The sequence below is a fragment of the Monodon monoceros genome, unplaced genomic scaffold (assembly GCF_005190385.1).
Source record: "Monodon monoceros isolate NGI ecotype Baffin Bay Population unplaced genomic scaffold, NGI_Narwhal_1 Super_Scaffold_7, whole genome shotgun sequence".
Lineage (NCBI taxonomy): Eukaryota > Metazoa > Chordata > Mammalia > Artiodactyla > Monodontidae > Monodon > Monodon monoceros.
Window position 1 is genome coordinate 13,086,383 of NW_021703784.1, and position 24,466 is coordinate 13,110,848.

The 24,466-nt window shown below is 56.2% G+C and overlaps 1 protein-coding gene across 2 annotated transcripts; it reads left to right on the top strand.

Moving 5' to 3' along the window:
• Positions 1-7,284: 7,284 nt before the first annotated feature.
• Positions 7,285-23,835, top strand: USP2 (ubiquitin specific peptidase 2). Of its 2 annotated transcripts, none has more exons than XM_029208607.1 (12): positions 7,285-8,493; positions 20,660-20,710; positions 21,231-21,354; positions 21,551-21,662; positions 21,761-21,871; positions 22,032-22,096; positions 22,282-22,385; positions 22,474-22,554; positions 22,689-22,767; positions 22,993-23,100; positions 23,286-23,406; positions 23,624-23,835. In XM_029208607.1, exons 1-12 carry the CDS (start codon positions 7,726-7,728, stop codon positions 23,709-23,711), a joined length of 1,812 nt encoding a protein of 603 aa, XP_029064440.1. In that variant the 5' UTR covers positions 7,285-7,725; the 3' UTR covers positions 23,712-23,835. The 2 variants fall into 2 exon arrangements, with proteins under 2 accessions (XP_029064440.1, XP_029064439.1); XM_029208606.1 differs by lacking the exon at positions 7,285-8,493 and adding an exon at positions 16,971-17,353.
• The last annotated feature ends 631 nt before the right edge of the window (positions 23,836-24,466 follow it).

A 24,466-nucleotide genomic window follows, 5' to 3' on the forward strand; every position in this document is an offset into this window, starting at 1 on the left:
GCAGCTCATTTACTCCCTCCTCTCAAAGCTCCTGGGGGCTGTCTCTGGTCGGTTTGCCAAAGAGGGTGGGGTGGGGGGAGGGTAGCAGTCAAGTGGAAGAGATTTTCCACCAATCCCAAACCAGAAAGAGGCATCTTTGAAATTCTCACCAATCCCAAACCAGCAGCAGGCACGCGGTGCTCCAAGGCAAGTAACTTATACTTAACAGTCTAAGGAAGCTCTGGCCAACCCATTCTAGCTAAGGTGTGAACATCTACCTGCCCGTCTGGCTGCTCTTAGAATGGGCCTGAGCTGCATCCTGCTGATGCTCACCTCCCTAGGCACAGGCATGAGAAGGTCCCCAAGTCGGGGACGCATAAAGTGGAGGAAAGGAGAGCTGGTTGGGCTGGGGTTAGAGCAGCCACCACTCCTCTGATGCTGTAAAGGATGCCAAAGTGGAGTCGGAACGAGGACTGGAATGAGGGCCAGGTACGAGGGCGTCCTCTGAAGTGCATCATCGTGACCTGAGCTGAGTCAGTAGCCTCTTGCTGAGACGGGGTGGAGGCACCATCCCGGGTACTCCCAGTGCTCAGGGAGAGCCATCGAGAAACAGGAGAAACAGACTGCGAGCAGACAAGAGCACCAAGGCCCCAGAGGTTAAGAATGCAGCAGCTTCCTCCTGTGACCCTGCCCAGGGTCGGCATCCTGAGCACTCCTACAGGTAGAGTGGACACAGCAGAGCAGCCAGCCTTGCTCCCGGTAGCCTGGGGGAATCTGCACTTGCTATATTTTTCTGGGTGGAGGAGGAAGGAGCCCAAGAGGGCCTGGCCCTTCTCTGATAGGTGGACTGGACATCTGGGAATAGGGCAAGCCTCATTTGCCTTGCCAGTTATGGGACATGGACCAGCTCAGAAAACCATGGCGCTGTTCTCTGGCATTAGAACAGAGCACTCCCGCAGGGTGGCCTGGAGGCCCTTTTCTCCGTAGCAAGCTTCACCCGGGAGGTACTACTACAAATACTACCACTAATTATAATAATAAGTGGAAGTATTCAATCTAGTAATAATTATCATTTATTGAACTCTTACTATGGGCCAGGAAATTTACAAATATTATTTAACCCTCACACCTGTGAGGTATAGCATTATTATTGCTCTTGCTTTACAGACTAAATAAGGTCCAGACAGCTTAAGTGACTTGCCCACTGTCTCAGAGCCAATAAAAGGGAAAGCCCCGGAATACAAGCCCAGGCCTAGAAGTCCATTATAAAAGAGTTTGGACCGGGAACCTGAGAGGGGTCCCTCCGGCCTCTCCCTACCTGTGTGCCCTTGAGCGAGCTGCTGTCTGCCTCTAGGTCTCCTCCGTTTCAAAACTAAAGGAGGTGGACTGAGGCTTCCTGCTCTTCTGCAGTTCAGCGACTGACACCTCCTTCTCCATATTTTTGCCTAATCCCACCCGCCTCCCTCTACCCTCTTTCCAGTTGTTTCCCCTTGAATCCTCCTTCTGTTCCATTTCAAAATGCCTCCTTTCAAACAGTCTCGTAGGATCTCCTTGCCTGGCACCGGCCCACCTCGAGGGGAGGGCCTGCCACTGCCCCTTTAATTCTCCCCGAGCTTGGAATGCCAGCGAGTGGAGCTAGCCATCTCCGTGAGGTCAGATAAGATACTATATATATCGAAGTCGGTAACCTGAGCGCCGGATTACCCGGCCGGAGTCAGAGCCCTGCCTCTGGGCTGGCCACTGCACTCCCTGCCCTGCTGGGGAAGGAGAAGCCCCCAGATCCTGTCCAGTGTCCCCAGACACAGGTCAGTAACTGCCCCTTTGATGTCCGAACTTCACAGGGCCATTGTCCAGAGGGCCCTGGACTGTCTGTTTGGAGGAGCCCTGTCTGTCTGGGGGAGCATGTGAGAGGCCGCCCCACCGGGCCCGGTAGGTGCTACGGACAAGACCAAGGGCTCAGAGGCCAGAAGGAGGAACAATGAAGCCTTAGAGGAGAGGGAGGGAGCCTGGGGCTCTCCCCTGGGGTGGGTACCAGGAGAGTGCCTGGAAGGGTGGTCGGAAAAGAGAATTTAAGGGTTCTAATACTGCCCGGGGGCCCATATCTTTGCCTTTTCTTGGAAGTGTAGAGATGCCCACCCCCCTCCCAACCCCAAATCAAGGAGCGCCCTATAGAGACACTGCCCTAAGCCCAACCACCTCTTCTCCTCCAGGCAGGATTCTGGCTCTAATCCCCAGTCTCTTTATCTTACCTCTTCACCCACTCCCAGCACTTGGGTAACTACTGGGATATAGAGAGACTGAGAGGGACCCACTGCCCCTTGGATGACCCCCTGCCAAGGCATATTAGGCACTAAACTGGTGGGTCAGTGGGGTGGGTGCCAGCCCCTGAGAGGCAGAGCCTCTAGCGGCAGGCTGGAGGGGAGTGGGCCTGAGAGGAGTAAACAGAACTCCTAGACTATGAGAGCAGAAATACCCCTCACCCTCACCTTCCACTCCACCCGCATCCTCTACTTTGGCCGGGACATTCCTCGACCTAGGAATTGACGCTCGTGTGTAGACAGTGCCCCAGCAGCTGGGCGTGCGGCTTGGAAAGTGTAGATGACAGGGCCCCTCTCTCAGCCCACTTTACCCTTCAAGGTTAGCTGTCTCACTGTCTCATTCCGATGTTGTTAGCAAGCGGTTTTGGGAAGCTCTGAGGTCACCACTGTGCAGGTTCCCAAGCACCTAGTGGAATGGCTGGGATTCCCCACTCACCTGTCCCGGACACCTGAGTAGGAGGGAAGGGACTAAATCCGGCTGAGGCGCACCTCTGAAGCCCAGCTAGGGGCTCTCTATCCAGGCAGTGGCAAGGCCACAGAAGCTGGCACGCCTTCACCCCAGAAAGGAGAGCAGATCTGGGCAGAGAGGGGCCGTGAAGGCTGCTGGGATGTTGGGCATCACCCATCCCCTACCCTGGGGGCCAGGAGTGCCAGGGATTCCTGGGGAGCAAGTCCCTCCCCTGGCTGGGCAGGTTACGGAGCCCTTCACGTGAGCAACAGGAAATGACAGTGGCTGACGTAAAGGGCTGGTGGCCCCAGGAAGATAGGGTTCATTTTAACCCCTGACTCACCTAGTCTGGGTACCTTGGGGGGGCGGGCTGAGCTGCAGCAAGGGTAGGAGGCTGGGGGGCATGTCCATAACCAGGCCTTGGGCCAAGGGCCCTGGCTGGGGCCAGATGCTGGTGCCAGGGGACATGCAGGAGCTTGGCATCATGGGTGAAATGGAGGCCTCCTGGACCATGTCTCGGCCGATCAGCATCATACTGGGGCTCAGGTTGCACCTGGCTTCGCTTTCATTCGCCTGCAGTGGAAACTCGAAGGGCAGCTCCTGCGGGAGTCTGAACCTGCCATGCTGTTGCCTAGACAGTGGATGCCTGGATCCCCCTCAACCCCATGCTGCAGGCCCCCCACCCTGTGCCAGCTCAGGGGGAGGCCAGGGAAGTGAGAAGGGAGGTGGGGGGTTGGCTCCAGGGTAGCTGTCAGCAGGCAGAGCCCAGGTAGGTCCCAGTCCAGCTCCGTCACTGCTCCCAGTGTGACCTTGGGGAAATCCACATCACTTCCCCGAACCCTAGTTTCGTCATCTGCAAATGGGCATAATAATAGCACCTGTTGCTTAGGGCAGTCGTGAGGGTTGAGTTAATACGCAGACGTCTTAGTGCAGTTTTAAGCTTTAATAACTTCAGAAATATGAATGCTAAATGCTTCATTTGAATGTTTCATTATTTAAATCTCTTGTCTATTTTTTTAAAATTTTGAATGAAAATATTTTGAATTTCAATTTAATGTAAAAAAATTAAACCTTCAAATGCTGTTTGTAAGCCAGGGGCGCAGGGAAGGCTGTATGAGTGTTGGACTTCGGGCTGCTGAGAAATGAGAGGCAGCCCGAGAAGCACTCAGGGTGATGCCTGGTCCAGGGGTGCTCAGTACCTGCTGGCGGTGCAGTGGCCAGCTGGCTCACTCATCCGTTCAGGAAGAGGGATGCCACCACACCTCCCAAGAGAGGGAAACTGAGCAAAGCGAGAGGGAAGCCTGGCAGAGCAGGAAAAAGCCGAGGGCCCCAGTGAGATGGCACGGAGGAGGAGGCTGGCCAGGGAGGCTGCCCCTGCTGTCTGAGGTGGCGGGCACCTGGGGAGGCACTGCCTGGAACCACATGCCTGTACTTGCCAGCTCTGGGTAAACAGTGAAAGGAGTCGGGCAGCAGGGGCCCCATGCTGGGCAGGGAGGGGGATGGGGAAATCACAGCCAATCGGCTGGCCTCCCACTGCCCCATGAAAGGGCCATTCAGTTCAGGCCGTTCCTTTGGCAACAAGGAGACTCGTGGCCATGTGAGTGCCCGTCCTGTCCCTGTCTTGCGCAGCAAGGCTATAGCCAGGGCCCCGGCCCACTCTCCCACCCGGGGTGCATTCTGCAGCCTCCAGGGACAGCCGTGCCAGGTAATGCAAGGGGCGCCAATCCAAGCTGTCTGCTCACCTGAAAGATGCTGGCTGGCACTGTCCTCAAGAGTGAAACTGGGGGTTGGGGGAGGGGATAGGCATGTCAAGGCCTCAGCCCCAATAGGGACCCTCTCCCCAGACAGGGCAGCTGTAAACCAGCTGCCAGTGCTGAGAGGCAGCTTCCAGGGGGCTGTTAGTGATGGCATGACCACCTGAGACTGCAGGGAGGGACAGGTCTGCCAGTTGCCTGCCAGATTGAAGTAGCAGGAGAGAGGGACTTAGGAGCCCTCCTGCGATTCTGGGGACTGAAAGGTATGGCTCCACCTCCAGACCCCAACCCTCCCCAGTGTTACTTGTGGGCCATCCCAGGGCCGTCTGTCCCCGTCTGCTGCACCTTGTTTGGCCCCAGCACTTCTGTATCAGCAGGGCCAGGAGAGGTCGCAAGCTTGGGGCACCGCCTGCAGAATACCAATTGCCTGGGAACCTCAGTGCGGGGAGGCGTAGAGAGGCCCGACGGGAGGAGGTACGAGCTCCTGCCCTGGTGGGGGTGGGGTGGGGTGGGGTCATATCTGATTGGCTGCCAGGTGTCCCAGAGCCCAGCTCCTGAGACCTGGAGTCTCTTTGACTTTGAATTATTGATGGCGCTCTCCAAAGTGAAATCGAGGAGGACTGGTCCCACGCCCCCGCCCCCTGTGCTTCTTTCTGTCTCTCCCCCTGGCCTCTCTCAGCCTTCATTCTCTTCCTTCTCTGGACCCCAGAAAGCTAAGCAGATGGGAGGGAAGCTTGTGGTTTCCCCTAGCCCTCCTCCAGTTCTCTTTTCCTAGAAAGGGGTGAAAGTCATGCTGGAGGTGGGAACACAGTGGGGAGGGAGTGTACATGAAGGGTAGGGGGCCTCCGGGCCAGGTGGGAAAAGGGTGGACGATAACTTATAAGCCATGCCTTTGTGATGCCAGACTAGACTGAAAATGGCTGGAGGTCTCTGGCAGGGCCTACAAGTTCTGTTCTGGGGCCTATATGGAAGGTGCCACCTGCTCACCTCCCATCCCTGCACCTATCTCACGCCTTACATGGACTGTTTCTAGAGCTCTCTGCCTGGCCCTCAGCACTTGAGGCTTGGCACCAGCTCCTCTCTGCCCTAATGGGCTGGGGCTGCGGCCTAGGGCAGGCTGTGGGCTGCCCGAGCCACTGGCTGCCGAACAGCTAGATTCTGCCCACTGCCCGCTCATCCACTCATCTCCCTGGGGGCTGCTGGGAGAAGCCTGGTGCCCGGGGCTGCGGTCAGAGGCCCGCTGGGCAGGAGACAGCCAGCCCTGACATTATTACAGGCCTACAAAGGGAGGAGCCGGGCTGCCTGGCGGGGGCTGGGGGAGGAGATAATAACCACTGTCATTGTTGAGAGCTTTCACATGTCATTATCTCATTTATTTCTCGCAACAACCCTGGGAGGCAGGAATCATAATGACGATTATTATACCAATTTTGCAGGTGAGGAAATTGGGGGTTGGGAGGTTAAATGACTAGGGCAAAATCACCCAGCTAGTCAGCCACGGGGCCTCCAGCTCCATTATAGATAAAGCCTGCATGTTCACGGTGATGGAGGGACTCTGCGGGCCCCCACGTGAGCCTAAATGTGATGGGGTTGCTGAGTCGAGGTAAAGTGGGAAGAGCACTGGGCTGAGAGACATGGACGCCAGCCCTAGGCCTGCTAGTGCGTGACCTTGGACAAGTCAGCAGCGCTTTTCCCATTTGTACAACAGAGAACTTAAGATGGATGACCCCTTCATCGAGTGGACACTCTCAGATGCCCAGGAAGGGGTTGATGGTCCTAACCAGTCTTAATTGGCTGGAGCATGTACTGAACACAGCTGACTCCAAGTTCCTGAAAAACAACTTGGGCAAACATCTTCTGGTTTAGTCTGAGTAAGATCTGGAGGATGCGCAAGTCTTTTGTAGCAACAACTAAAGCGACCTTAACAGTGAGGGTAGGTAACAGGTGCAATGCATCTGATAATCACCCTTGTTTCAGCAGTGGGGAAATCTGGGATGGATTCCCAAATCTGACGTCTCTGCGGTGAGACTTGGTTCAGGCTGTTTCGCCCCTGTCTGCTTCAGTGTCCTCTATGTAAAGTGTGGTCATGGCTGCCCACTCCCTGGGACCTTGGGAAGATTCAATTGGATGATGGATGTGGAAATGTCTTCTTTTACTTGTGATAAAAGATATATGACATGAACCTTAAAAAAAAAGATGGATGACCCTTTAGGGCTCTCAAAACTCCTCCATTCAGAGGTTCTGTGTTCCTTCAGCAGACCCACCCCAGCTGCAAGGACTGGGGGTAGGGACAGGAGTGCTGCCTGCAGCGCAGAATTTTAGCCTCTAGGGGGCCCCCTTTGCACAAGTCATTATCACCATGAGCAGTTTGTGATGGGTGCTGGTATGGGAGAACCCCTGGGAGGCCACAGGGCCCTGACTCCACTTGAAACAGAAGTCTTAGATCAGTGAAGACGGTGGGCTCTACCACACGAGGATCCCCCACCGCAGCAGGTGACCATGTCCAGGGAAGAACTCTGGGATTGGGTCTGGAGACCAAGGTCAGGCTGCTGCTCAGCCACTCATCGCCGCCTCCCCCAAACCACATGGGCCTCCTTTTTCTCATCAAGGATCTGGCCAAGTGATCCTCTCAGGTCATGCCAGCTCAGACAGTGTAAGATTCGCAAAAGACTCCTGCTTGTCCCGTAGGTCAGAAAGCAAGGGAGCAGTCTTAACTCTTAGAACGTCCAGCGTTTCCAATCCAGGGGGTGAGGGCGGTGGCATCCCCCCATCTCGGGAGTATCTGCAGAAGCTGAGGAGAGGAAACAGATGGGACCTGGGTTGGAATACTATTTGTTGCTTGAAGGGCTGCAGAGGTAGGGCAGTCCCTGCCTCACCCTGGGGTCTTTGAGGGGAGCAATTGGAGTGGCCAGGACGTGCTGAGACTGATTGTCCGGTGTGGTTTACGAGAGCCAGCTCAGCTCTCATGCTTTCCCTGAGGTGTGAAAGCATGGGTGCGTGGAGACCTGCATGCCTGTGTGCGTGCGCGCAAATGCAGAGGTGTGTCTCAGCGGCGGGCCAGCCTCTCGTGGAATTAGACTGTGTGATCCCTGGTTGAGGTCTGGCCAGCTGGGGATGGACAGCAGGTACAGTGGGAGCCTGACCCCCAGCAGGGCCCTCTGACAACTGCTTTCCTTGTCTTTCAGCCCATGAGGCTCCCAGTTCCCATTGAGTGCCGCCCTGAAGGATGTCCCAGCTCTCCTCCACCCTGAAGCGCTACACAGAATCGGCCCGCTACACAGATGCCCCTTATGCCAAATCGGGCTATGGCACCTACACTCCCTCCTCCTACGGGGCCAACCTGGCTGCCTCCTTCCTGGAGAAGGAGAAGCTTGGTTTCAAGCCCAGCCCCCCCACCAGCTTCCTCACCCGTCCCCATACGTATGGCCCCCCCTCCATCCTGGACTATGACCGAGGCCGCCCCCTGCTGAGACCCGATGTCATCGGGGGTGCTAAGCGTGCGGAGAGCCAGACTCGGGGCACCGAGCGGCCTTCAGGGAGTGGACTCAGCGGGGGCAGTGGCGTCCCTTATGGAGTGACCACCAGCTCCCTCAGCTACCTGCCCATCAATGCCCGCGACCAGGGGGTAACCCTGACCCAGAAGAAGTCGAACAGTCAATCAGAACTGGCCCGGGATTTCTCCAGCCTCCGGACCTCAGATAGCTACCGGCTAGACCTGGGCCGCAGCCCCATGCTGGCCCGCACGCGCAAGGAGCTGTGTGCCCTGCAGGGGCTCTACCAGGCAGCCAGCCGCTCCGAGTACCTGGCCGACTACCTGGAGAGCTATGGTCGCAAGGGCAGCGCACCGCAGGTGCCCACCCAGGCCCCTCACTCACGAGTCCCTGAAGTCCTCAGCCCCACCTACCGACCGAGTGGCCGTTACACGCTGTGGGAGAAGGGCAAGGGCCAGGCCCCTGTGTCCAGCTGCTCCAGCTCCCCAGGGCGAAACACCACGGTGAGTTTGCCCGAGGGACCCGGTGATGGGCTGGGGAGGCAGCCGCTGACGAGGAAAGGACTCCCAACTTGACCGATGATCGAAGGCAGAGGTTTTTCTTCCCAGGCTCACAGTGGCTGCTCCTGCAGCCCAGGTGGGGATGAGCCAGGGAAGTAACCTCAGCACGTCCGGTGCCCTCATGGTTTGATGCCTTGCCCAGGGACTTTCCCACTCTCCCCAGGAAACCCACTTCATGACCTGTGCACTCAATGATGGCCCAGCAGTCATCTTGGAAATGCTCAGCTACCCTCACGTACACTGGGATTCTTATCCTCTACTTTCCCACCCAACATGCCAGGGTCCCCTGCAGGCCCTGCCCCATCCTGGACTGACTGCTGAGGCCCCCAGACCACCAGTGTGCCCCGTGGTAAGAGAGGCCCCCTGGCCCTGATTGCATCTCTCCTCCTGCTCAGGCTTTTACCTCCCAGTCCAGAGACGTGGCTTAACGTTGGGACATAAGACATCAGGAGAAGAGGGTCTCTCCTCTGATGGACCCTGCCTGGCTCAGGACAGGGTGTCTGGACAGGAGTTGTCCTCATGTGTCTTTGGAGAAAATGATGCAGAACTTTCTATCTAGGGCTTTAGACCATCCAATCCCTCTCTACTCCAATAGTGCCTGGGCTCGAATAATGGAAGAGGCTCTGCTGAAGACAGAGTAAAGGCTGGCGTGGCCCCACCCACATCTAATCCCTGAACACACCTCTCTTGGGGCACTGACTACAATTCCGCCTTTTCTGTAGTCATTAGTTTACCCATTAGATGGTGAGCTCTCATAGGATGAGAAAGAAATCAGATCTCTAGATCCCTCACCATGTGCCTAGCTCAGTGTAGAACTCAGCTGATGTGCTTATCATGTGGATGGATGGATGGATTGGTGAGTGGGTGGGTGGATGGACGGGTGGGTGGGTGGATGGATGGATGGATGGATGGATGGATGGTTGGGTGGATGAGTAGGTGGGTAGATGGACAGGCAAGCATATGGGCAGGAGAACTGGGTGTTGTGTTGCCTTCATTACTCTATGTACTCTTCTCCTACTCTTAGGACACGTGTCTCTTGGAAACAATAGCTATGCCATAGCAAGAAATGCTGCTTAAGGGGCTTGTCCAGGAAAATGGAGCAGGGGTGCAAGATAGGGGTGGAGCTTTGAGGCACGGATCTTGAAGCTTGTCATAACTAAAGGTCTTGAGAGGACAACTTTGATACCATTACTTAGAGAGTCTTGGCCTTGCTGGGCCGTCTGTGAGGTGCCATGGGAGATGCAAAGGCTGGTGCCTCCCAGAGCGTTCAGGCCCTGAAAGGGCAGGGCTGGCTATGTCGGAGGGACGAGGAGTGGCTGGCACACGACAGAGCTGGCCCGAGAGAGAAAGACATGCTCTCAGGGCACGTGCGCTTGTGGTGGAGCGTGATTCACTTGAACAGGTCTGGTGTTGCACATCTCAGGGACAATCAGAAAGCAGCTCTCAGTGGAGGGGCTTGGGTGCTAGAGGCCTCTGAGGGGCACCCTCCCTTTGCTCAAAAGAGAAGGGCTATTTATTTATTTATTTATTTATGGCCATGTTGGGTCTTTGTTGCTGCGCACGGGCTTTCTTTAGTTACGGTGAGCAGGGGCTGCTCTTACTTGCGGTGCACAGGCTTCTCATTGTCGTGGCTTCTCTTGTTGCGGATCACGGGCTCTAGGCATGCAGGCTTCAGTAGTTGTGGCACGTGGGCTCAGTAGTTGTGGCTCGCGGCTCTAGAGCTCAGGCTCAGTAGTTGTGGCACACGGGTTTAGTTGCTCCGCGGCATGTGGGATCTTCCCAGGCCTGGGCTCGAACCATGTCCCTTGCATTGGCAGGCGGGTTCTTAACCACTGCGCCACCAGGGAAGCCCGAGAAGGGCTCTTTACGGGGCTCAGTGTTCCTCAAAGTGGGGTCTGCAGACTGCCTACCTCAGAATCACCTACACAGCTTAACAATTCAGGGGTCTGGGCCCCACCCAGACCCCCCCAAATCAAATTCTCTAGGGACAGTGCCTGGAAATCTGCCCTTTTCACAAGACTGTCAGGTAATCTTCAAGCACACCGAGGTCTGAAAACCTCCCCGCCACAGACTAAACTGCAGAGCCACTCTCAGGCCCAATCCCAGGAGAGCAGGGCTTCCTCCTTCCCACTCAGGCATATTCCAAACCTCCCTGGAGCCTGCTGCCCTCCACCCCTTCCACAGGGGACACCCCGGCCCCACCTCCACCCCCAGGGCCAGGGTGAGGGGAATTCTGAGAGAGGACCTCAGAGGAGTGGCAGATTGACCCAGAGCAAACTCAGCCACCCTAGCATCCCTCCTCCCGTCCAGAAGCAACCCACAACACAGGGAAGTAGCCAGCAGCCCGACAACTGAGCTAGGGTTTCACTGTGAGCTCTCGCTCCAGAAGATGCTATCAACTGGGAAAGGCCCCTCGTGGGCTCCGTGGTGTAAGACCTTGATTTAACCTCACGCTCACCCCTCTAACCTCACCCCTCTCTCTCCTCACCATCCTCACCCTCGCCTCTGGAGTTGACTACATCTTGCTGGCGTGAGAACATCCCTGTTCGTGGGGCCTGGACCACTTCTGCCTAGAACCAGGTCCAGTTTCTTTTCCGATCTCCATCTGGGGATCTTACTGTCTCATTCATTCATTTACGGTGCTCGGCTTACTAGCAGCATAACCTCAGAGAAGTTCCTGAACTTCTGAACCTGTTTCCTCTGTAAAACGAGAGCAATCATAGTTCCCACTTCATAGATTGTCGTGAGGAATCAAAGGTTGCGTGTGAAAGGGCCTGGCCCGTAGTAGGTGCTCCATACATGTCAGTCCTCCTTGCCCCCTTCCAGGTGGTCCAGGAGGCAGGAGAGGTTTGAGCCATGGCCCCTGCCCTCGGGCATATGCACAACTAACTTGGGGAGATAAGTTCCAAAAACAGTGGCAGTAGGAGGCCTCCCTAGGTGTTTTGCAGTGTCATAGGTGATGGGGAAGGGAGAGGTCATCCGAGGCTGGGATGGACTGCTCTGACCGCTGGAAGAATATTTTGCCTCTTTAACCTTGGACACCTCTCACCTGAGCTGTTTCCTCACCCATGAAAGGGAATGGTCATGCCTGCCCTGCCCACCTCCCAGGGATGTCATGAGGTTCAAAGCAAATAATGGATGTGGAGGAATCTGAAACCAGTAACATGTGATGGGAGAGTCGGTTTAAACTTAAGGGGGGAAAGGAGATGATGGAAAAGAAGGGGCACTTGGCAGCTGACTAGAGTGGGAGAGGGGACGACCGTTGGGAGAACAAAGGTGAGAAGGAAGTGCATCCTGGGGCGAAGCCAGCATGATCTGACTCCTCTGGGGCAGCCGTGGCCCCAGGGCTCTCAGGGTAGCTGACCTGAACTACAGTTGAAGTACAGTAAAGGGAGGTCACAAGCAGGACCGCCCACCGGGGACTAGAACAGTTCTAACCAGACTCAGTCCCCTTGTTAATAGTAACAGCCCACATGAACTTGGACTGTCACAGACTCAGCTGAACACAGGTGAAGGACTGGTGTAGGGGGACAAGAATTCTGAATACCCCCCCACCTCACCCCCAGCGTGCTTAAGTACCAACAAAATGCCAATCCACGGAGGGTGCAGCTCAGCCTAGGACAGTGAGGGCTGCCCCAGGCTCCACCTTATGACAGACTGGAGAGGAGGGAGGTGTGTTGGTTCAGAACCGATTAAAAAAAAAAACAAAAACCTTTCACTGCCTTCAGTGGGGACTCCAAGCCAGGAAGCCAGCCCAGGTGAGTTGGCCCTGCAGAGAGCCAGGGGCCCAAGCACCCAGCCTGGTCACGTCCCCCCTCTGCCCCACCTCTCCTGCTCCCTTGGGCCTATGGAAGGACAAGCTGTTCCCACTGAGCCCTTCCAGGGCTGCGCTTTAACCCCTACAATCCACCCTAATCCTCCTCCGCTCCACCCCCTCCAGCTGCTCCCTCCCCGGCCCTGGCATTCTGCCTGCTGGCCTCAGCCCTGCCGAGGCCACCCTCTTCTTTCCTGGGGCCCTCCAGAGCACAAGCCACGGGCCCAGGCATCTCCTGCTCAGATGCAGGGCCTGACCCGGCCTCTTGCACACCCGTGCCCTCTGCTCTGGGACCTGTTGCTAGGAGCAAACGGCCTGGGCACCTGGGTCCTATTTGCCACTGGGGCTGCTGACTCATCTCGCAAAGCCTCGGGTTCCAGCTGTTCAGTGACAGGGAGATTATATAAGCCGAGGTCATGTGATTTTTCTCTCGGGTGGGACTTTGGACTTACTGCTGCCAAGCAGTAGGGGGAAGGGAGGAGTTTTACTCCAAAGAGAACTACTTGAGGACAGCAGGGGCTGCCCTAGGGCTCCTTGGTGAGAGGTGTGACCTTCCTCTCTGTCCCCTGCCTTCTCACTGTTTACTCAGCCACTCCAAACTGCATCCCTGCTGTCGTATTTGTCCAGCTTGGCAGCCTGAGACCCTGGGGCTTGTCCTCACCCACTCGGCCACCCAGAGGAGGCTGAACTTCCTCAGGGCCTGAATCTGTGCTGACAGCATAGGAAGGTCACACAGAGGAGCCCTTAAGCCAGAGGGGTCCCACGGCCAGGACTAGTACTAGCTGCTGAGAAAGAAAGGGCAGTCGGTTTGTAGTCTGTGGTTAGAATCAGCCAGACACTGATGTCTCCAGCCCTTGAAGACCGGCTGTGGGCTATGACCTGGCTGGTGGCCTTGGTGCTGCCTTACCCGGGCTCGTTTTCTCGGTCAGTGCCCCGCACTGTGCTCCCTGCCTCCGCCTCCACCCCGCCTCGGGGATGTCTCCATGAGTTAACGTGGCGCAGGGGTGGGCTCAGCAAGGCAGAAGTTAATCCAAGCCTGGCAAAATGTTCCCTGCCCCCCGGGAGAGCCGCTCCACTGACCATCGGCTACAGAAATGAACAGCATGTTCAGGGCCCAGAGCTGCACACGTGGCCCCCTGCACCCTCTCACCTCAATGGGTCCGTAGAAACTGGTGCCCCACACAGAGGTATAAACGAGAGAGGGAAGTGTGTGGGCCTCTGGAATCCAGCTGGTTCAGGCCGGGCTGCCCAGGGGCTCAAAGGAGTACAGAGCTTTTGGCCTCCTGGAGTCTGAGTGATGCAGGGAGGCGGAGCTTCCTACAGACCTAGGTACCGCTGGCTGGCCCTCCGTCCCCAAGGGCACTCGTGGGCTGAAAGCCAAACCTCCTAACAAGGACTCTGAGCCCCTACCAGTTCCGTCAATCAGGCCACCAGTCTGTCCCGTCTGCAGTGGTAACAGCAGGTGCGCCCAGGAGCAGGGCCTAAGCAGTGTTTCCAAATCCAGGACCAAGCTGCCCACTAAGATCTGAGGGAACAAGGTATCCGCCGTCCTGCCTTCGTAGAGCTAACGCTGACTTTAATTTATTTAAATACTCCATCCGTGCCAGGAAGGATCTGAGGTGAGAAAATACCTACGGGGGAGGCAGGCCAAGCACAGGGTCTGAGAAATGGCCGTCTCGGGCTGCAGGGATGAGCCCTGCAGAGATTAGCTCAGTGTGTCTGAGGCAGAAAGTCATGGAGCCAGAGCCAGATTCAGATCCCAGAAGACTATATGCTTTACCCACCCCACTTCACGAAATGGCACTAAGGAGAAAGGGTCTCAGAGGGGCTTGGCTAGTTGAGAAAGGACCACGGTTCTTCCTCGGCTGTGTCCTGCAGCCGTCAGACCTGCCTGACAAGACTGGACCCTGTGGGAATTCTTTCCGCCCCGGCTTCTCAAAGGGCGCCCATGCAGGAGCTTTCCCCAGCTGGGCCTCCCCTCTCCCAGCAATGCCCCTAACCTCCCGCATCCCAGGAAAGATGGAGAGAGCTGGCAGAATGTCATGATGTCCCGGGGTGGCTGGCCTACGTCATGGGGAGACAGGCCAAATGCTCCAGGGGGTGAGCACCTGATAGACAGCGCTTCCTGCAGCTCACTTACTCAACATGCAAACCCAGACTCGCCCCACCCTCTGAGGCTCAATGGGACTTCCAGGATGGCCAGCAGAGCCTGCTCTGGCCCCCTTTCATGATGAGCTCAACATCTTTATTAAACACCCACTAAGAGAACCCACAACCCTGCCCTTCAGGAGGTATCAGTGTGATGGTACAATCGACGCACAAGCTCAGACCACTTACAGAAGCCTTAGAGACACTTATAACACAAAGATAAACATATTAAGACAAATTCATACAGTGGAAACTGAATGCTAGTAGACTGAGGGTATATAGGGATGGTGTTTCGAGCTGGGGGGAGTTCATTAGAGAAGGCTTTGTGGAAAACATGAGTTTTGAGCAGAATTTACAGGTTGGTAACTGGCAGAGAACAGGAAAGGCATTCCAGAATCTCCTGGTAATTGTTCCTAGCATGGGTTTTGCTGTAGGACGGGTCTGGGTTCAAAGCCCCACACTGCCATTTACCAGCTACGTGGTCCTGGAAAGTCATTTGACCTCTCAGGGCTTAAGTTCCTTCATCTAGAAAATAGAGGTAATAGTTGCTACATCACTGTGTTATTATGCAAGTTAGCTGGGCTAATATATATAAAGCACTTAGCAGTGCCTGGCATTTAGTAAGTACCTCATCGGTGGCAGGTTTGTTTTTTTTTTTTTTGCGGTACGCAGGCCTCTCACCGCTGTGGCCTCTCCCGTTGCGGAGCACAGGCTCCAGACGCACAGGCTCAGTGGCCATGGCTCACGGGCCCAGCGGCTCCGTGGCATGTAGGATCCTCCCGGATCAGGGCACGAACCCGTGTCCCCTGCACCGGCAGGCGGACTCTCAACCACTGTGCCACCAGGGAAGCCTGGCAATTTTGTTTTTTAAGTGAGAGAAGGCAAGTGCTAAAGCAGGTTGGTTGGCAGCGGGGATCAGAGAAGAGTGAGGGTGGTGACAGTGGTGTCGTCCGGCCTATGGATGACAGTCTCACAGACAGGGCTACCTGAGGTTTCCAGAATGGATAGAAGAGTCGGGTGTTTCAGGGCAGGGGAGTGATGTGATGAAATGCAAGCCTTGCTGCAGACAGTGTGGTTAGGAAGGGTGTGGTTAGGAAGAAGGAAGAATGGAAGAAAAGGCTGTTGCATTTTGTCCAGGGTCCAGGTTTGGTCACCCGGCAAGGAGAGTGACTGTGGAAATCACCCCTCCTAACATCAAGCCTCACTTATCACCCAGGAGAACGCCCTGCAGCTCCTGCCATCTGCGCACTCCTCCCACCACCGCTGCTGGAACACACAGGGGCAACCGTCTGTGCTCCCCCCTCAGTAGCACAAAATCGCCGTTCTGTGGGAGGCCTGGGGTACAAGCCATACATGCGTCCTGGACACACTCCCCATGTGGCTGTGGTCGTGTGTGCCGTGTGCGTGTACATGTGGGGATGACAGGCCAAGGGAAACAGAAGGAGGCCACAGATGAGTAACAGCACACACTGCTGCCTCCCAGAGTATTTTTAAATGCTAAGAATACTGGCTAAAAATAGCCATCAAGCTCCAAACAAGGTACTTTCTCCAGGCAGATTCTGTGCGGGTCCCTGATAGGTGAGGGGGTGGAGCAGCAGAAATCTTCAAGCATTGCTGCCCTTAGGGTCAGAGGAGCACACTCACCCCACACCAGCTGAGCACCTATTTCTCCACCGTGGTGGTACTTTCTCCCCATCTCCCAAAAACAAATCAAAATTTGAGATTCTAGGAGAGATGGAGTTGGGTAACTGGGTAGAAGAGGCCAGAAAAGGTTCCTTCCTGGGGCCAAAAGGTACGGTGATGTATTGTACCATATAAAAATATGGGCATTGCCTCTCTTGACAGTGGGCCAAACTAGGGCTGGAGGGAGGAGGGGTGCTCAATGCCGAAGCCGTGGAAATCTACCTTCCTAACCTGGGCCCTGTGACCCTCACGGTCTGTGTCGATGTTGGGCTCCAAGAAAGCCCTGAATGCTGAATCCCCCCTGAATGCTGTGCAAAAGTTTGTGCGTGGGTGCATTTTTCCCTGAAAAAAATGAGTACAGAGCTTTCATCGGGTTCTCAAAATGATCTGCAGCCCCCAAAAAGTTAGGAATCGTTTGCCGCCTTGGGGGAAGCTCACCCGGCTGACACTCGTCCTTGGAGACGTGTCCTCTGCGGGCCTCAAAGACAGTTTCTCGAGTCCCAACCCCGAGGTGGGTGCCGGACTCCGCGCTCCGGTCCTGCCGGCCCCCGGGGGCTGCTAGGTCTCTGCGGCCGGCCGGCTCTGTCGGCTGCAGGGGGCTGGGGGCAGCCAGGCGGTGGGCGGACCCGCGGGAAGCGCGGGGTCTGGCGGGGTCTCAGCCTCGCTCGGGTCCGCGTGCTGGCGGCCGGGGGCGGGGCCCAGCGGGGGCGGAGCTGGAGCCCTGGTCCCGCCCCAGCGCTGACGTCGCGCGGCCAGCGGCGCGGGCGGGGCCGCCAGTCTGCTAGAGAGAGAGAGAACCGGTGCAGGGGCGGTTGGCGGCGTGCGCCGCGGAGGTTGAGGCGGAGGAGCGCGCGATCTGCCTGCCGTAGCGGTTGCCGCCGGGCGCCGCGGACGGTGTCCTGTGGCGGCCTCGCCGGCCTGGGCGTCCGGGCTGTGGGATCGCGCGGTACTACCCCGCGCCCCCTTGGCCAACGTTAGGCGAGGGGTCGAGCCCGCCACCCGCCCGTCAGCATGCGCACCTCGTACACCGTGACCCTGCCTGAGGAGCCCCCCGCAGCCCCCTTTCCCGCCCTCGCCAAGGAGCTGCGGCCGCGCTCCCCTCTCTCCCCTTCCCTGCTGCTCTCCACCTTCGTGGGGCTCCTGCTCAACAAAGCCAAGGTACGCGGGGCCCTTTTCCGGGACCCCCAACGCCGAGGGCTGGGGTTCCGCCTCCTCCCCGGGATGCCCTCCCTCCCGCCCCCTGCTGCCGCGCGCCGGGCCCGGGCACGGAGCGTCCTCAGCCCCCACCCCTCCTTTCCCAGGGTCTCCCGGCAAGGAACGCCCCTCCCCGGGTGATCTCACGCTTACTCGCGGCCCCCTCCCCTTGTTGAGATCCCAGCCCCTGAGTCCTCCGAACCCCCCTTCCCCTTCCCTCTCGTCGACCCCTGCACCAGGTGGCTCTTGGACTCTTAATTCCTGGCACCTATCAGGACAGGTGCAGGAAAGCGTAACCTTGACTAGTTCTCGGTGTGTGAGGGAACGGGCAGCTCGCTGGACTCCGCGGGCGTGACTCCTCCAAGGCCAAACCCAGCAAGAAAGGCTGGTGGGAAAGGGGCCGCCTCCCCGACACTCAGTTCCAAAAGGCCCTTTCCCAGAGGGTCGGTAACAGGGGTCCTTTGACCCCGTGAAGGGCAGAGGAGTTGCAGACGGGGAAAGAGGTCAACGCCCCTTCCCTTCCCAGCCCTCCCCAGTTCAGCTAAGTGGGCACTGGATCCCTCAAATGACGTAGCCGCCCCAGAGTGATGCTGGGGCTAAAGGCTGGGCACTGCCCCCTCGGGGAAGAGAGAAGGGGCCAGAGCTTGACAGGTCTTATGTAACAGCACCAGCTCCCGTGTTGGCAGTGTGTGCACTGCCCCGTGCCAGGGCCATACCAGCCTCCTTGGCTGCAGCCAGGACTCATGGCTGACCCTCATGGCACAGGTGAAGTAAGCTGGAAAGCCCTTTCCTGGGGTCTCGAGTGTGAAGACACAGACCTCCATCAGCCTTTCTTCTATGGCTCGTGTTCCCAGATGTTTCCCCCAGGCTCTTATGAGCCCCCCGCTCCTTCCCTGGGAGGTGAATGCTGTCTGTTTACTGGCAATGGAGGTGGCATCTACCTTCAAGAACAATGGCTGCTACTGAGTCAAATTAGGTTTGCTGATGGCTAATTTTAAGGAAGTTCTTGACCCGAACTTTCTCCGCTCTTTGCACTTGAGTTCCAGCATCCCAACTGGAGTCATTTCCTTGTCTCCTGGTGAGAGGCTGGCTGTTCAGGGTCTCTCCCAACTTCTCCAGTTTTGGCCTCTCCCTGTCGGCCCTGAGGTAGGATTGTTTTTCCCGTAAGAAAGGTCACTCCTGGGACATTTTGTTTCTCTCTGGAATGGAAACTGCTGACTCTCCCTGCAGCTCCTGATCTCCTATTCATGGCAGAAGAATATCTGGCTGCACAGAGAACAGCCCTGCTCTCCCCTCCACTCCCACCCCCGACTTCTGTTACCCAGCCGCCTTCTACACAGAGTGCTTAGAAATTGGCAAGGAGTTTTGAGCTCAGGAAATTTTAGACAAAGGCACAAGCCAGAACTAAGAGGGTCCCAGCGATGCCTTGAAGGAGCCTCCCCCATCTCTCCACCCGCCAGGCCATAAGCAGGGGTAGATCCTCGAGAATAGTAACCGTAGGTCGTGAGCTGTTCTCCTTGACCTTCCCTCTGTTGGGTCACAGTTAAAAGTGTCAACACCACAGGAATGCTTCATTAGAGAGATGCCTCCAGTCTCCCACTGCCCCACCCCCACTAGAGCTGCATGACTACTGCCTCAGCCAAGGGCCCCCTTTGGTGGACAGCGACAGTCACCAGCGGTAGAATGCTTTGCTTCTGTGGCCCGTTTAGACAGATGTTGTCTGAGGCACGGGGGGTAAGAACTAATAAAGCACTGCCGGAAATAGGTGTAAGAGTGGGTGTCCTGGGGAAGAAAGAGCAGGTATTAGGTCGTGGGCAGGCTTTAACGTTTAGTTCCGAATGGGCAACACGGAGACGTCAGTGTTTTTGTTGGGCCCCATGTCTACTTCAAAATGCTGATAAGGTCTTTGTCCAGGGAGTTATCTCTGTTGTGGCCCTCTGACTGGAGCATCAGGGTTTACTGAGATTGTCGTGAAGATTTAAATTCTGTGTTTGGGGCCATACACTGCTGTTCTTCAGCGGGGGTTTGTACCACACCTGCTGCCAATAGGCTTTTCTTTCTAGCTGCAGGTGGACAGCAGGTCTCTCTGCTGGTTTAGGTATTTCCTTCCCGACCTATTAGTGTTAGACCTGAGAATTGGCAAGGAAGGATCTTCCCACTTGTGGGATCAGCGGGGCAATACCTGAGAAAAGCCCTCCTTCAGCCTGCCTCTCCCCAGCCCACCCCCTTATGCTGACAACCTCATGGGCTTTGAGCTGCTGACAGCACACGGCATGAGTAATTTTAGCTGAGTTATTTCAGGCTCCTGTTCTGATCAGGCTTGAGCTGGCCCCACGCATGCCCCAGCCAGTGTTGCTCCAGAGTTGCCTGCTCCCAGGACCCCTCCCTGAGACGGAGGGTGGAAGGCTCATCTGTAGGCCGATGCTTTAACCCTTTGAGCCTGAAGGTTTTCTGACTCCTTGGAGGTCGGGCCAGGGTCAGCCAAGAGACCTGGACAAACAATGCTCAGAGTCCTCGCCGGAGCACCTGTTCTCCCTCCCACCCCCTCACCAGCCTCCACAGTAGGGACAAGAGCAAGAGGAGCACCTTCAGCCAGGTGCTCACCTCTGCTTGGCCCAACCTGCCATCAGAAGGATTCCCAGCCGGTGGCCAGTCAGGGTGTTGAAACCTGAACCAGGCGAGGAGGATTCTCCCAGGCTTTAATCAGCCCTCAGGAGCTGAGCTCAACTGGAAGGAATTCCACCTGTCTCTGGCGGTTCAGAATGGCAGGCCAACTAGGGTTTTTCCCCAGATGAAGATCTAAACTCAGTTGAGATGTTTTGTCATTGAACTTCTCAAGACCTCCTTGAAGTGCTCATTATGACAGCTGCTTTAGACATCAGACATCTCAGGATACTAATGTAGGTCATTTGAGAGAGTGCCTGGATTTGGGACCTGAAATTTCTTGGAGCCAGGTATATGAACTCCTGGTCTCTGGCTCTCATCTCCAGTCTCCAATATGGCAGAGAATGAAAAGTAACATAAAGATGGGGGAAAACACGTAGTCGACAAAAGAAAGCAAAGCCTCGAAGAACATTTTTGTTGTGTGTTGAAAATGACAGGCATTCCACACCCCTCTTGCCTACAACGTACGTAGACTGAAGTTGAAGAGAGAATAAAGTGTGTGGCTTGATGCCAGTGGCTACAACTGGCAGAAAGTTGCAGAGAGAACCTAACATAGGCCAGGCCTCTTCCTTCAGCCTGAATATGCCGCGTGTTCTTTGCTTACAGAATTCTAAGAGCACCCAGGGTCTGGCTGGTCTCCGAAACCTTGGGAACACGGTGAGTTCTTCCTAGCCCACTTCTTTCCTGAGGCCACTCCCTACCATCCCAACTGGGACCGTCTAACCAGAGTCCCCTCCTGGCTCCAGCCGACTCCCTTCCTACCCGCTAGGCCAGCTGGTACCTGCCCTTCCTGGCTGTTGTTTTACAAAGTTGCCGACCTCTTCCTCAGCCCCGCCCCCAGCAGGAAGCCCTGCTGAAGAGGAGTTGCCCTTTGAACTGGCAGCTTAGGTACTGTCCTGGATCCTTCTCCTCGAGGACAGCCATCACTTCCCACCCACTTCTGTCCAGCTCCCCCACTCCCTTTTGCACACCTCTGTAGTAAATAACCAGTCACATCACCTGTGCCAGCAGTGGGAACTTGCCTCACTTCACTGCTTTACTTACAAAAAGAGGCACTTGAGGCTGTGGGAGGATTCATTTCTGGGCCAGATGGACCAGAGGGCTCCAGGTAGGAAGTAACTAGACATGCCAGCCAGGGTCTTTGTTCCGCGGCTGACGTGCAGGTGGTCTCTCGCAGTGCTTCATGAACTCCATTCTGCAGTGCCTGAGCAACACCCGGGAGCTGAGGGACTACTGCCTCCAGAGGCTCTACATGCGGGACCTGGGCCACAGCAGCAGTGCACACACAGCCCTCATGGAAGGTGAGGGGCGCGGCCCTGCTCCCCCTCAGGACGCTTTTCCCACTCTGCTGTCGCCGCACTAGTAGTTGTGTGTCATGTGTTCCTCTCCTATTTCTCTTTCTTTGGCTTCTTTTAGTTGGGACTCTAGTTTAAGAATTTCGTAGAGAAAATGGCTTAGCTGTCCTCCACGCCCCTCTCTACCCTCTCCTTCCAATAGAGTTTGCAAAACTAATCCAGACCATATGGACCTCATCCCCCAATGATGTGGTGAGCCCCTCTGAGTTCAAGACCCAGATCCAGAGATACGCACCGCGCTTCGTCGGCTATAAGTAAGGGCCTTGGGGACGTGACCTCCCCGGGGTGGGTGGCAGCAGCAGCAGGTTCTAGGGGCCAGAGGTGTCGCTCACTCCCTTTTCTTCGGGTTCAGTCAGCAGGACGCTCAGGAGTTTCTTCGCTTCCTTCTGGACGGGCTCCACAATGAGGTGAACCGGGTCACAGCGAGGCCCAGGTCCAACCCTGAAAACCTCGACCATCTTCCGTAAGTAGGAGGAGAGTGCTGGGGGCGGAACTACACGAACTTCTTTGGGGGTAATGATTTGGGGAGAATTTTGGATATTAAGGATTTAAATCCCTAGGCCTTTAAACTTATCATGGTTTGAGCTCTGACCCAATTGTCTTCCTCTCTCTCTGGGTCCTAGTGATGATGAAAAAGGGCGCCAGATGTGGAGGAAATATCTAGAACGGGAAGACAGTCGGATCGGGGGTAAGTGCGGGCATGGGGGGCAATGCCTGCCTTCCCTGCTAAGTGCTTTGCCTGAGCAGAGCATGAGAAGCCCATTCTCCCGGGGACCCCTCCTGCTACCCAGTGCCCAGCACCCAAAGGTCTGAGGCGGGATCGGTGAGAAAGGAGACACAGTGTTTAAGCATCACATGTCCATCTCTCCCCAGATCTCTTTGTCGGGCAGCTGAAGAGCTCCCTGACGTGTACTGATTGTGGTTACTGTTCTACAGTCTTTGATCCCTTCTGGGACCTGTCTCTGCCCATTGCTAAGGTACGCACCCCTGTCCCCCTGCACCTGAAACTCCCGCTCTTACCCTTTCATGACAGCGACCTCTGACCTTCATTTTTCTCTCTCCCAGCGAGGTTATCCTGAGGTGACGTTAATGGACTGCATGAGGCTCTTCACCAAAGAGGATGTGCTTGATGGCGATGAAAAGCCAGTAAGTCACCCTCCTTGGCAGCGAGATTGCATCTCCCTGAGCCCTCTTGGGGGCGGACCAGCCTAGGAGTTGCTGGATTCGCCTGTTGGCCTCTCTCGTGAGTCCTTCCCAGCTCTGTCTATCCTGCCTTTCAGACGTGCTGTCGCTGCCGAGCCAGAAAGCGGTGTATAAAGAAGTTCTCCATCCAGAGGTTCCCAAAGATCTTGGTGCTCCGTATCCTTCAGCTCGTCAGGGCAGGGACTTGACATTAGAGAGTGACTGATGACAAGGGCCCAGGTGAGGGCCAACGGAGTAGGAACCTCAGAACGTCAGGCGGCTTTTCTCCTCCCGCGTGCCCTTCTGCTTCCTGAGAAGCGCAGTCGCCCTCAGGGGCTCTGTCTCCTGTTCTCTGACTCTGTTCTTGCCACCCTGTCTGTCCTTGACTCACACCAATACCAGATCTGAAGCGGTTCTCAGAATCCAGGATACGAACCAGCAAGCTTACAACATTTGTGAATTTCCCACTAAGAGACCTGGACTTGAGAGAATTTGCCTCAGAAAACACCAGTAAGTATTTTTCTGCACTGGAGGCGCAGAACCGAGGCACAAGTGTCTAAGATACAGCGGGGAGGCCAAGAGGTGGAGGGACGCTGCTAAGGAGTGAGACGTGGAAACTGGGAGTAGCGGCAGGAGGGGGGGGCCCGGGGGCAAGGGATGCCTTGGGGGCTGGACGCCTTGTGCTTCCTCCTCAGACCACGCTGTTTACAACCTGTATGCTGTGTCCAATCACTCCGGAACCACCATGGGCGGCCATTACACAGCCTACTGCCGGAGCCCGGTGACGGGAGAATGGCACGCGTTCAATGACTCCAGGTGAGACAGGCCTCGGGCGCGGCTCCCGGCCGTCAGGCACCTGTACCTCACCCGGAAAAGGTCAGGGCCAAAAGGGGTGCTGTGCATTTGAAGACCCTCCAGAAGAGGGTGGCCTCGGGTGTCCAGTAGATCAGAGACGGGCCCTCACGCTCCCCCAGCCGCTCTGTCGCGTCATGGGGTCCCGTGGCCGCCAGGCTGACCTGTCTTCTCTCCACAGCGTCTCCCCCATGTCCTCCGGCCAAGTACGCACCAGCGACGCCTACTTGCTCTTCTACGAGTTGGCCAGTCCACCCTCCCGCATGTAGCAACGAGGAGCTACATCTCATCCTTCCCCGTGGTGGCCCTACACCCTAAGTTTTTTTAAAAAGACCAAAAAAGGCAAAAAAAAAAAAAAAAACCACCTGACTAATAAGCGAAAAATAAAGGAAAGTGAAGCTGCCGAGCAGGAGTTGCTGCAGCCTGGCCAGGGTCTGGGGTGGGCAGCCTGCTGCCCCCGAGCCCCGCCTGGCAGGGAAGACCGGCAGGACACAGACTGAGCCAGCAGTGTCCCTCGGCTTCTCATGTTTGCATTTGTAAGCTTGTGGTTTCTTCCTGTGTGTGATTAAACAGCCGTCTGTGGGGAGAAGATCCTCATCCACTGGCCCGCTGGCCGCGGCTCCAGCCCCGGCCTCCTGGAGAGACAGCGCCCTCTGGAGCCTGCTGGGGAGGATCGCCGCCCATCTTCACCCACCCAGGAGCAAGAGAAACACCCATGAGCCAAGAGCCCTCTTAACGCTGCTAACTCCAGGGGGACAGATGAGGGGACGTCTTTGAAAAAAGCTGTTTTTGGTTTTTAAAAGCCCAGCTGTTTTTTTTAATTTACCGTAACTAAAGTTTTCAGACTGGAGATGCTGTCTTTCACACCTCTTCACAGCTGGGACGTTGTGCTGGTCATTTTTCTTTTTTTTTCCTTAATTCTTCAAAATACAGCTTTTCTCGTGCCAGCCCCCAGTGGTGCTAGGTGGGAGTTGGCCAGGCCCCAAGCACAGCCACAGTAGACCTGGGCTCTGACAGGTTTTTT